Consider the following 14062-nt stretch of genomic DNA (forward strand, 5'->3'; position numbering starts at 1 on the left):
GTGTGAACTTCTGTGACAGATTGGCATCATACCTTGAATTAATTTCCTACCTTGTGTCCAGCTACTGCCAGGATAGAACCAGATCCTATGCAACCCCAGCTGAGGTAAAGTAAGTAATTGGAGAATGAATACACGAGAATCCCTCTACACATTTTTTTATTTTTTTATTTGAAATTTATATGTTCCTGCAATGCTTTGAAAAGAAATGTTTATGAATACAGTTTTTACATGTATTCATTCACTCTTTGATTTCTGAATTTGGGACAAAACCAGAGTATTCAATGTAGACTTATGTGGACAAAGAGAAGGCATTTAAACTCTACTTAGAAGACACCTCAGCTTAGAACCAAACCAAAAACCCAAACACAGTAAGGCAGCAATGCCAACTGTTGTGCCACTGTTTCACCCTAGTTTTGAACATGCTTATTAAATATTAAAAGCATCACCTCTGACTCCTGATATCACATTACTGGGAATGCCAGCAGAACATAACCTGTAGAATGTACAATAGCTCTGCATTCTGTCTCTGTAACATTGTATCACACTGATCAATGCTTCTCCATATGTACACCCTCCAACATGCCGTACTTTAGTACTGCCTCATGTAGGCGGAATAATCTGTTCTCTGCCGTAGCTGCTCTTCAGTATTAACACAGGAGGATGAAAAGGAATGTAGTAATGCAGAAAAAAGTTACACTTCTAGAAAATCGTGATTTGCACAGTTCCTTAACAATGTGAATATACTGTCTAAAAAGCTCAACAAAAAATAAGCATAGTATTAATATGTAAAGGTATAAAACAGGCTTTCCATTTATTATGCTAGAAAATAAATTAATGCGTGAATGAGTTGCTTTAAACTAATACTTACTTGTGTTGTCTTTTATTCAGCATTCTAAATCTGGGTGGATATCAACTCAGCAAAGCCAAAAGTTCACAGGAAGCTGGCAGGTTTGGTATTACTTTCTGTTTGCTTTGCTGTGTTTCATTGTCTGTCTGTGAACCGGCTTAGCAGGCAAGAGATAAAGTTGACAGTGTTTGGCTCCGTTTATGTTTCCTTGTCCAAATGTTATTAAGACAGATAAGGCCCCTCTGTATCTGCTTTAATCCCCAGACGCTTTGCTGTGGTTGCTTTTGCTTTTTATTCTGTGTGGATACAGAGTGCAGCTATGAACAAGAGCTATCTATATCTCTATGCAGTACCCTCTTCACCTGATTAGAACTTAAACAGAGATACTTAACATCTAGTTCACAAACATGCCAAACTCTGTTGTACAGGGTGTGACCAAACTTACTCAAGGCTGAAGATTTGCCATATTATTGTATCTGTTCTCAGCACACTTTCTGTGTTACTTAATTGCCCAAAGAAATATAAAAGGTACAACAAGAGCTCTGTTTTTTTTATATATATAATTTAAGGTACAAAAAAATAGTCATCATCTCTTCTGATTTCTTTTCAATTTATGCATTTTTCCCTACTTATTACACCTTTTCTTCCAGCTGTGTCTCTTCGTCCTTTTGAATTTAAAGAAATTAAGCTTAGTTCTCTCACTAAATTATCTTACTATTTCTTTGGTGGCCAGTGTTTATATAAGGACACCAATGCTAATATGAAAGAATCAAGCTCAATGAATACAAATATACTACACAAATATACATAAGGTATCGCAAAGTTTGGTGTGACTGAGGCATACCACTCCATCACGCATGTTCCTGCATTCAGCGCCTATAAGCACAGCTCACCCCCAAGTAGCCAAAGTCATTCTACTCTTATTGGAAGGGGTGCACACATGCTAAGATGCAATTCATACAGCTCAGCTCAGCTTCATTTGCATAAATATTTCTACATCAGCCCCAATTCATACCACTAGACTTAAATATGCCATTTCAGTTGAGCTAAGCCATGCTTGTCATCAACAGCCCTCATAACAAGTGAACAAACCAGAAGAAATTAGTAACAGAGAGAGAATAAGCAGAATTTACTAAGACAGCACAAAAAAATTGTAAAATTTAAGAAAATCTACTGAGCATAAGAATTTGTTTACTGGTAAGAAATGACAAATAGTATTTTACAGCCTTATTGAATGGCATGACTGGGAATGTGTAAGATGCCATTTTTACTGCTTTTCTGAATGTGTTTTGATGCTTTCTGGCCTTAAATTATATTGGTAATCATTACAGAAAAGTTGGGCAGTAGAAGGGAATGATTGTGCAGTACCTAAAACACACCATTAAGTAAAAGTTGAAATGACTTATGGAAGGCAAGTAATACCTCAGTCAATACATTTATCTCAGTTATACTAGTAGCCCATTACAAAGTGTAGGTGTCCCATGTGGGAAAATGGTTTAACTGTGTGCCAAAATATGTGCTACGACAGCAAACCACTGCAGAGACACCTTTAATCCAGAGAACTACATCACCATGGATGCTCTGGTGACATATTTGAAACATCTGTTTGGGCGGGGTGGGGGGTAGCAAAGCAGACAGAGAGTTAAGGCATGAAATTAAACAGTGGCTGATTGTAATGCAGGAGGGGAAAGGAACTACATACTGTTACGGTGTAGGAAAAGATCAAATGACTTAGTGTAACCGTGAAGGACCACAGCTGGGTGGGATGCATTTCCAGTAGAAGCACTGGCAGGAGCCTTCCATACTTCAGCCATTAACACATGATGAGGAGTACCTTCTCTCCATATGGGGTGATTATGATGATGATGATGATGCAGATGACACTGATGCAGGAATCAGATCAGTGTCTACAGGTTCCCCTGCATCCATTAAATCACATGATTGCAGCAAATCAGTATCAAGCTCACATGACAACACTCACTCCCTATCACTGGGTCTGGGACCATCACCCATTCTGTCCTTAGGGGACATTGTTTATAACACCTTAGCTCTATAAGTGACACTGCAGACCACATTTAATTAAACTCAGAAGTCACAATTATCCATGCATAACTGTTCACATCATCTGAAAAGAATTGATGATACTGTTCAAATGTAATGAAAAAACTGGGACAGATTTTTGTGTTTGTGCAAACTGCTACTTAAAATAGCATCCGGTGTTTAATGCAGTGGAAATGCAGGATTAGCCCAATGCATACATTACTACAATCTTGGTTAATCCTCCCAGTAAAACTAGCACTGTTGCCATTTAACCCACAACACTGTACAAATGAGGACAATTGGGACTTATGATGACATAGAATGGTTTTATTTGAATAAAGTAAGTAAATAATCTAATGTGCCGTCTCAGGTGGCCATGCACTGTGCAGTCTCAGGTGGCCATGCAATGTGCAGTCTCAGGTGGCCATGCAATGTGCAGTCTCAGGTTGCCATGCACTGTGCAGTCTCAGGTGGCCATGCACTGTGCAGTCTCAGGTGGCCATGTAATGTGCATTCTCAGGTGGCCATGCAATGTGCAGTCTCAGGTGGCCATGCACTGTGCAATCTCCAGGTGGCCATGCACTGTGCAATCTCCAGGTGGCCATGCACTGTGCAGTCTCAGGTGGCCATGCACTGTGCAGTCTCAGGTGGCCATGCACCATACAACACAGTCAACAGTGTACATGCAAGTCTTGTTATCCTTGAGATTCAGTTCAATCTTCAGTAAGGAAAAACTTAAGTACTTACTCAATCAAAGCCAGATCATGGTCAAATGGAGCCCTAAGGAGGGAAATGGATCTGGGACCCCCCCAGCAACCCTCCCCCAGCCATCCCCGCAGCAACTGCCACACAGCCATTGCAGTGCCCCATTACTTAACTATTTCTCCTCACCATAAACACTGTTCAAACCTGTCAGTGTCCGTACTATTTTCTTCTTTACGCCTACCATGATTACAGGTACAAATATTTAGGTTTAACTTAAAACTTTTATTTCAAAATTTTATGCCACAAACACCATTACACATTTGCTAAACAAAACAATACAGTCTCACAATGAAAGCAGACCTAGCACTAACAATAAACATCTCTGCCCTTGAAACTCACATTCATTGAAATGGCATTGAAACCCACATTCAAAGAAAATACATCTGGCCATCATCACATTAAGTTTACCTTTGGGCTGTTTTCAAACCATTGGCCCCTTCCACACATTTAGGACAATGAATACATGCATGTATTTTTTTATTCATCTTCCTGATTATATTAAATTATATTCTTTGCATAATACAGCAGCACTTATAGTATGTTTTAAATTTATAGTTTTGAACAGTTTTCTACTAAGTAATACAACAAAATGTATGAACCAATGACAAAACTGCCCATTTTAGAACAGTTCTACCGTAAAAGGCCCCTCAAACTTCTGTCATTACAATCCACCAATATCAGTTACTCAGTTATTTCAAAATTTTATGCCACAAACACCATTACACATTTGCTAAACAAAACAATACAGTCTCACAATGAAAGCAGACCTAGCACTAACAATAAACATCTCTGCCCTTGAAACTCACATTCATTGAAATGGCATTGAAACCCACATTCAAAGAAAATACATCTGGCCATCATCACATTAAGTTTACCTTTGGGCTGTTTTCAAACCATTGGCCCCTTCCACACATTTAGGACAATGAATACATGCATGTATTTTTTTATTCATCTTCCTGATTATATTAAATTATATTCTTTGCATAATACAGCAACACTTATAGTATGTTTTAAATTTATAGTTTTGAACTGTTTTCTACTAAGTAATACAACAAAATGTATGAACCAATGACAAAACTGCCCATTTTAGAACAGTTCTACCATAAAAGGCCCCTCAAACATCTGTCATTACAATCCACCAATATCAGTTAGCATGCACAATCCCTGCAGAAGTAAAAGTCACCTAAATAATTTCACATTAAAGAGATCTGTAACTAATGAAGAGATTGCTACTAGCAAACAACTTTATATTTTAGTGTTTCATCTACAAAGTCAGTGCCTGCTGCCCTTGAAGAATAAATTACATATGTTACTGTGACAAGTGGAGGTACTGCCAGCACAGTTAGCTGGAATTTTGTAAATAATTATATGTCATTTGTGAATATCAAACTAATTTATATAAGATGCTTGTGTTACAAATGTATTAGAACTGCATATCATGCGTATGTAAAATTGCTTTGTGCAGATGCTTGTGTTGAAAAGATATTTGTAAAGTCCTTGTTTGAAGTGCTAGATGGAACAGAAATGTACATGCACTGTTGTAACTGATTAAATGTATATGTTTTGATGGAGGAAACTGGAGGATTAACTTGTGTCCAGCAAACTTTAGAAAAATATCTGAAATTAAATTATTTTATAGGCTAGGCCATAAGGATGTTTCATTGCAGCTAGAGGCACAAAGTCTGTACTAGGAAGATTTCTGTATTGTCTTTGGGGTGAACTAATTCTGCATTCTGTCTTGGACCTGACAACAAGAAGAAGAACCATTCACCACACCTGAAATTAAATTATTTTATAGGCTAGGCCATAAGGATGTTTCATTACAGCTAGAGGCACAAAGTCTGTACTAGGAAGATTTCTGTATTGTCTTTGGGGTGAACTAATTCTGCATTCTGTCTTGGACCTGACAAGAAGAAGATGAACCATTCACCACACCTGCCTTGCTCTAAGTAAGTTATTAGGGTATAGTAACTCTCTTAGATATAGTGAGAAATATAGTGATGCTTAGTTTAGATATTTTTTTCTTTATCTGTCTGTGCCTGTCCTGCAATGTTATTTTAAATATTTCCTGTGCTTTTGAACTCTGATGTCACTGTGAATACATATACTGAGTATTTTATTGTTCTTCTATTATTTATTATGAAATATATCTAAACCTTTCATTGTGGCTGATCGTGTAGAGATATTTAAGTTTTGAGAGTACTGCATATTTATTTGGTGACACTGTGTGGGCCACTCCTAACAGCTCTGCTCTTGGTCAAACTACAATTTGTATTAATATTACTATTGGACAGTAAGAGTGGATACCGTTTGTTAACGGCCTCAAAGTAGCTTACAAGGAGTGACTGGTGGCAGTGGAAACTACCTTATAGACTGGGCAGAAGGGGGTATATCTAGTAAACCTGTGTCATCCTCTCCCAGGTGTGTGTGTGTGTGTGTGTGTGTGTGTGTGTGTGTGTGTGTGTGTGTGTGTGTGTGTGTGTGTGCATAAACCAAACCTAAAAGAGTGTGTGTGTCAGCTACTTGGGCAGGGGCACAAAGCACAGGTTGGACAGAAAGGGTGCTGCAGGTCTTGGCTTGGTCACTCAGGTGAGATCTCAACTCTATAGCTGTGCCAGTGGGGAGTCTTATTTGGGATCTGGAGAAAGGGGAACCAGACCTGAACTGACTATGGCCTCTGTGTGCTCTTAAGGGAAATTGCACTTGATGCAGAAAGCTGCATCTGGAAATACTGTGTCTGTACCTGTTATCCTTCCAATGGACATCCTCCACTGTTGCCAGTGGTGAGCATTGAGGCTCCTTAATTACTGGTTGGCAATGGTGGGTCTTCACAGTCACATTAAAAAAAATGGTACATTACTAATATTGCAATAGGGAATGGGTGGCAAATCAGCAACAGGTTCATGTTACAAGTCATCTCATCCAACAGAGGACACATTCATGACTGTAGCAGCCCAACCCCACCCCACCCTTAGAGTACAACACAGCATCAGCAATCCATCTACATAGTGTGGGAGTAGAACTCACAGACTTCCGCTTCAAAAGCATGTATGCTACCTGTTGTGCTACTAACACTGGTTTTAAATTCTCTAGCACAAACAGTAATGACAATTTGCTAAAAGAATTTCACATTGAAAACAGACTTTGCATGAGCAGCAATAAACTTCTCTTCCCTTGAAACTCACAATTCCTTGAAAATGCACTGAAACTCATATCGCAATTCCTTGAAAATGTACTGAAACACATCACAGTTCCTTGAAAATGCACTGAAACTGACAATTCCTTGAAAATGCACTAAAACTAATAGTCTGGTACTTGGTGTAAAGGTTTAAGGCTCTTATTTCCAGTAACTAAGGTACAACCTGGTTAAATTAACTAACCTGTCACCCCTAACTAGGGCATTTCACTCATGCACAGTTCTCCACTATCCTTGTTTGTACAGGAAATCCATGTATCCTTAAAAAAAATGTAATGCATGCAGAGTGCATTCTTAAAGAAGAAATGTAACTCAGACAGTGGGTCCCCCCTCACTTGCTAGTGCCCCCCCCCCAAGCCAGTTGGCCCTAGGTGACTGCCTTGGTTGCCTAGTGCTGGATCCAGCTATGTACCCAATAGTTACTTTTATGACAAATTAATTTCTTTATTTCACAAAGGTGGCCATGGTGGTGCAGTGGTTAGTGTTGCTGCCTCACAGCAAGAGGTTCTCCGGTTCGCTGCTGGGGTGCCTTCTGTGTGGAGTCTGCATGTCCTTCCTGTGGTCGTGTGGGTTTTCTCCAGGTGCTCCAGTTTCCTCCCACATCCCAAAGACATGCTGTAGGTGGATTGGACACTTTAAATTGGCCCTAGGTGTGAGTGTGTGCATGTGTGTTCCTTCTGTGGAAGGTTGGGCCCTGGGCTGGCAACTCAACACTGTAAAACTCCACTGCCAATCATGAGAAGACAGGTGATCCGCTGTGGTGACCCCTAACTAGGAAAAGCTGAAAGAAGAAGAAGATTGTTACATGTGAAAAAAAAACAATAAAGGGACAGTAGAACACACAAGAAAGTGGACATACAACGTTCCTTTCAGGTTCCTGTGATGTTATCTTAAATATTCAAGTGGAAAACTGCACCTGTATATGCTGCATTTCCTTTGAGTTCTTGTTAATTCTGCTTGAACAACTGTCAGATAATCAGCAGTCCTGGTGCACCCCTGCTTCACACGTTAATTAATTCTGCATAAGTTCATATGAGCAGCTTATTTTAAACATATACTTAATATGTGACCTTCAGCATTAGTTTGCATGCCTTTTAACATTAACTCTATAGTTTGAGGTTGGCAGCCATAAGACTGGAGCTCTGCTATCAGTAAATAAAGCACAAAAAGCTATCAAGTAATTCTCTTGGAAAAAAATATATTTCTTTAAAGATGAAAAAGTGTCTAATGTGCAAAGAAAATAGACCATGCTGCCCACAGTGTAGCCAACAGGTAACAGTGCATGCAACATCTATGTGATTTGAGGTAGACCATGCACCCCACAGCATAGCCCACAGATAACAGTGCATGCATAATCTATATGATGTGAAGTAGACCATTCAACCCCACAGCATAGCCCACGGGTAACAGTGCATGCAGCATCTATGTGACTTGAAGTAGACTATGCACCCCACAGCATACCCCACAGGTAGCAGTGCATGCATCATCTATGTGATTTAAAGAAGACCATGCACCCCACAGTGTAGTCCACAGTGCATGCATCATCTATGTGATTTGAAGTAGATGCACCCCACAGCATAGCCCACAGGTAGCAGTGCATGCATCAACTGTGTGATTTGTTATTAACCATACCACTGCCTGAATGTCATGACACATAGATGTGGACCAGACACTGCCTCTTTGGCTGTGCAGCAATGTGCCATGCAGAAGTTTGCCGCATGGGTTCTAGTGCTACTGATGTCAGCTGGACACCATTATTGTCATCACTGGGGAAGGAGTAATAACAGGAGCTGCACTGCCATCATGGGCAGTTGTGCAATAGACTGACACATAACGTGTTATGCAGAATGCAACATGCAAAAAACATCCAGAATCATACTGTAGGGCAATCCCAGACTCATCCAGGCAACGGAAACGTCTTTCTTCAGACCAAGTACTCACTCAATGGCAGTTCATGTCTGGGACAGAGTAGTGTGAAAGTGCTCCTCAACAGCAGATTAAGGGTTAAAGGCTGGAGTCATTAGCTAAAGGTCAAGTGTGTGGCCTGTATAACCTGGAAAAGAAAAAGGGGGAACATAAAAGAAGGGGGCTGTAATATGAAATAGAGCATTTGCCAAAGTATACCTATAGACACTACTATAAACAGGAAACGTTTGCACTTACCAGCAAAATGACCATGAAGTATCCTGCCATTCAAAAAGAGGCTGCAGAGTGAGATTGTGTGCCATATTTGAGAATCATGGGCATTGCCAGGACGGTGTGCTAAGATGTCATTGATGCATCCCCATGAATCGCACAGTCCCAGCAGTTGCTGGAATTGTAGCCTTTCCTGTCCCAGTACTAACTGCAACATGGATTAAATCTATCACATCAAGTACCTAAGGAAAATATGCCATCTCATGGAAGGCATACATTGTTCAGGCTCTGTCCTGAGATAAGGCAGATAAATGTACTGATCCACATGTCCCAAGAGTATTCTGAGGAAATGCTGAAGTATCATCAAGACAGAAGCCTGAAAAATAACCAACATTTGTATCTGGAAAGCCCCTGTGGCAGGTATAGTGTGGGCTACACATACACTGTTCTCCACAGGTACAAGAAGACATCACATCCCCAAGTCCTTATCTGTGGACCATACAGACTCACTAAAGCCTTCACTACATCCCTATCCACTTTAAATCTATCAAGACTTTTTTGGTCAGTGAAGTTAAAGTGACACAGTCTTTGTATCTGCACCTTCTCATCCCGCATGCACATCTCATCGCATGTGGTTGGGGGCAGCAAAGACAAGCAATTCACAGTTAAAAATAGCCAAGATAACAGCTGCAATAAGCATCTTCGCTGATGGCAAAGTAGATAGAAAAGGTATGATTTCATCTTCTATAAGGTATTTGTGCATGGCACCAAAACACATAAAAAAGAGACTATCAATCATACAGCTGCAGGAAAGATGCCTTATTTACATAAGATAGTCATAGAACTTTCTGTCATTTCTCATTTACATATCATTATAGCCTCAGTCACATAAGTTCTTCCTCATCATATAAAATCTGCTATGCCTAAACACTGCTATTGGCTATGAATTGTGCCTGAGCTGGTTCATAGATTCATAGGATGTTACTAGGCTAATGGCTTTAGGTCCTTTACAAGCCTAGACATGCAAAAACCCATGTACCCTAATTGACCATAAGTAGAGGTTTGCTGTTAGCAGACTGATTCTATGAGCATCACCGACTGCTCCTGTCCATGAGGGACAGAGGTGCCACCCCTAGGATGAATTTATGGGAGTCCATCCAATTGTCAAGGTTTCACTTAAGTAGGGTCATTGAGGAGCTCTGTTTCACATGAAGTGGGAGCTTATTCCAGAGGAGTGGCAATCTCTGGGAGATATATTTGTCTCTCCACATATTGTGTTAATGTCACAGGCTAGGTTGAAATTCCTGCAGTGAGTGACTCTTGCCCCATTTGATTTGCTGATGTGCAACATTTCTATTAGGTCAGGGTCAGAGTCTGCTCTGTCAGCTAGGCACAGGTCACCCTAAAGCAGCCTGTATAATACAGTGTACAGTGACAGGGCTTTCAGTCTTTCCATGTAGATCATGTTTTGGAGGCCCTGGATTCTCCTGGTTAGAAATCTCTGTGGTCTCTCCAGCTGTTGCATGTGTCTGGTGAGGTACATAGAGAAGAGAGATTTGTACTCAATTAGTGGTCTGATAAGGGTTGACTACAGCAAAGTTATGACCTCCTTGGTCTTGGATGCAATGTCCTTATTTATGAGATGTGCAGTGCAGAAGGCTTTCCTTACCACTATGGATACAAGGTGATTGAAATTAGATTGCTGTCAATCTGCATTCCCAAGTCTTGCTCCACTGGGTTTGAGCTTAGATGGGTGCTAGCTATATCATAATTAGCAGGAGCTACTTCTTTGCCAAAAGAGATAATTAGGCATTTTTTTCATTTGGTTTTAGTCTGTGGCTTAAGCATGAATCATTTGTTTGTGTCAGTCCCTTCTGTAATATGTTGACATCACTGGGGAAACTCTGTGATTGCATGCAGTTTACAGTCATCTGCAAACTTGGTAAGCTACAGGCCATCAACTTTTGCTTGGACTTCAAAGAAATTGATTCCAAACAGTGGAGGTACCAGTACAGATCCTTGTGGTACACCACTGGTAACTGCTCCACTTTGACAATGTGCTTTCTATCAATGAGCAAGTTGACTACTCATCTAGTGATGTATGGGTTAATCCCCATTTGGGAGAGTTTCTGAATGATCCTTGAGTTCAGAACTGTGTCAAACATCTTGGCTAAATCAAGATAGGTGGTATGTACTGCTTTCCCTTCATCCAGGGTTTTGGTGACATTCTCAAAGTAGTCCACCAGGTTTAATAAGCAAGATCTACCCTTGACAAAACCAGACTGGATCAGGTCAAGAGTTAGAAGGTTGCCCATGTCCTGCTTGATAAGGACCATAATGATTCTTTCCATGGCTTTGCATATAAGGCTGGTCAGACTAATGGTTCTGTAGTTGGTTGATGGACCCCCTTTGTGAAAGGGGAACTACAGAACCATTAGCCTGACCAGCCTTATCTGCAAGGCCATGGAAAGAATCATCATGGACCTTATCAAGCAGGACATGGGCAACCTTCGAACTCTTGACCTGATCCAGTCTGGTTTTGTCAAGGGTAGATCTTGCTTATTAAACCTGGTGGACTACTTTGAGAATGTCACCAATACCCTGGATGAGGGGAAAACAGTACATACCACCAGTCTGCTGGCACAAAGCCAATGCTCAGGCTATGGTTAAAGAAGGTGCAAAGTGGCTCCACTAGGTCTTGTTTTACATTGTTTAGTAAGCAGCCTGGGATGTTATCTGGTCCCTTACAGGCCATATTTCTGGCCTTGGAAAAAGCTTGTATGAAATGTTCTTTGGAAATACTCGGTAGAAGACTGGTATCAAGAACGCTATAGGGTATGGCTGGTGGGGACAGGGGTGAAGTTATCACCAAATCTGTCAGCAAGCAGGTTGACAATTTCCTCAGGTTCAGTGTGAGTCGTACCGTCCACTATAAGTTCGGCACACAGCTGGGCATTTCCTTTTAGGATGCAGACATAGCTAAAGAATGCCTTATGATTGTCTTTAGCTAGGGATTTTAATTTAGTCTTATAACTAGCTTTAGAAGGCGTTACAATGTTTCTGATTTGTTTTAAGCTGTGGAGGGTATTCTTCCTTTGCTGAGTAACTTCCCTCTTGTTCTTAGATATCAGTTTCTTTCTTTTGTTATAGAACTTATTTACATTTGCAGTCCACCGGGGTGACTTGTTTATTTAAGAGGACTTGGTTTTAGTCCTGTCAGGTACAGCCGAGTCAGTACATTTGTGTAAGTGGCTATATAGGGCTTTGTGTACTCTCTGCATAGCAGTCATTGTTGGTTGTATTAGCAGGGGCTTTGAAACCTTTTATACCATCTTTTAGAAGGCTATAGTTTGCTATGGAGAAATATTTCAGGGTTTTTTTTTGCTCCTGTGGAGGTGTCAGGTCTGATATTTACTTCAAATGAGACAGATTTATGGTCTGACTTAACCAGAGAGGACAACACACTGGGGATAGTGCAGTAACCCACCGCATGTTGGTGAGTGCAAGGGCTCGGACATTTGAGCCCATTGTGGGGGAGCAGACTAACTGCTCCAGGGCATTTGAATTAACAAAGTCCAGGAACCTGACAGCAATCATGTTTGTGCTTGTGTAATTTGCCCTGTGTTTCACCTGGTTCATGGTGGATGACCTGTAGCCATCTATGATATGGTGGGGTATTTTACCTAGAGTTATTTGTTATTTGGACCATGAGTAGCTTAAAAGAGTTGTACTGTTTCATTAGTCTTGAGGTGTATTTGGATTTAATGAAAATGGATACACCTCCACCTTTGGTTCTTTCATGCTCGTTTTGGGGTCTGAACATGTGAAAGGCATTGCATCTTGTACGGCCAGAGTGCTCTCTGCAGCCTTGAACCAAGTCTTAGTGACTGCACAGACATCAGCATCTTCTAAAGTGAGGAGTGCTTTCAGGGAGTGCAGATTACTGCCTAAAAATGCACTATGGGTGGAGGAAAGCATCTTTGCCAGTATTTGAATGCCTTGAGACAGGTAAAGGCCATCTCTGGCAAAGAATGCTGATCTGCCGACCATGTCTTCCCAGGCTGACAGATACTGGTCCCCTTGGAGTGATACCAGAATCTAAGTCAATTGTAGAAATCAATCATTTTTTTGTCTCTACTGTGACATCATCCTAGGTGAAGTGTCAGAAAAATATGTATTAGTGTATGTATTAGTAATATGAATTGCAGAAGCTTTCTAACCTTGTATTGTCATGAAATATGCGCAGCTATAATCTTTGCTTATGCTTTGGAAATTTACAGGGAAACAGATAATTTCTGCTTGTGTCAGGAAAATAATTAATAGATGTATGAGACTTAGACAAGGAGTTCCGCTTGTGCTGTGAGAAAATACACAGCTGCAGAAGCTATTGATAATAAGAACAAAGACTGCTTGAAAATATGAACTGCAATTAGCATTTGCTTGTGCCTCAGCTATAAAAGTACCTTGAAATGTAACACATGTATTAGAACTACACAATAGAAGCTTGTAATGGGCTAGAGCCCACCAAGGCCAGGTTGCTTTTCACAAAATGTTTTTCATAAATCCAGTCATGTCAGCAAAAAATCTGAGTAACATCTGCTGTAGAACAATACTGAAAGTTGTGTTTGATTACGTCAACCATAGAAGGCAATGTCTTGTAGAACAGTATAAGAATAGCATACTTCCTGTTAGTAGTTAGGCAAAATCCTGTATTTGCATGTTTTTGTCTCCTTGCAGCAAGTTATTAAATGTGCCTTATCTGAACCTTACGTGTATTGGTCTTTGAAGTTTTTTCCTTTGAAAGCCTCACTTCCCCTTGGATCAGACAGGCCAGGTGGCTTGAAACCGTACGGGGAAGAAACCACATCGGTTCTTCTTATTTGAAAAGCCCTCCGACTGAATTGTCGTACAAAAGAGGCCAGCCACTTTCTGATCTGCGACTGAAGGACGGGTTTTCATGAACCAGGTGATCAATCATGAGGGCTCAAGTAAGGTGAATCTACTTTTTTCTGTTTTTAGATCAGGGACTAGATTTGTATTGTTTTTGTCAGGACTGTATTTCTACAAGTCAGGGACAG

At 40.5% G+C, this 14062-nt stretch overlaps 1 protein-coding gene across 5 annotated transcripts in view; it reads left to right on the top strand.

Moving 5' to 3' along the window:
• Positions 1-14062, top strand: part of LOC122810968 (myotubularin-related protein 9-like) — a 557891-nt gene that overhangs the window by 71793 nt on the left and 472036 nt on the right. For 2 of the 5 annotated variants that reach the window (XM_044082497.1, XM_044082503.1), the window contains one exon: positions 889-948. The exons of 2 other annotated variants lie outside the window; for them this stretch is intronic. In XM_044082497.1, coding sequence (XP_043938432.1) covers positions 889-948 — 60 coding nt within the window. Of the gene's footprint in view, positions 1-711; positions 792-888; positions 949-14062 lie in introns of those variants that run through there. One more of the 5 variants, XM_044082507.1, reaches the window with a different exon arrangement.

This window comes from Protopterus annectens, chromosome 1.part1 (genome assembly GCF_019279795.1).
Source record: "Protopterus annectens isolate FY-2018-M chromosome 1.part1, PAN1.0, whole genome shotgun sequence".
NCBI lineage: Eukaryota > Metazoa > Chordata > Ceratodontiformes > Protopteridae > Protopterus > Protopterus annectens.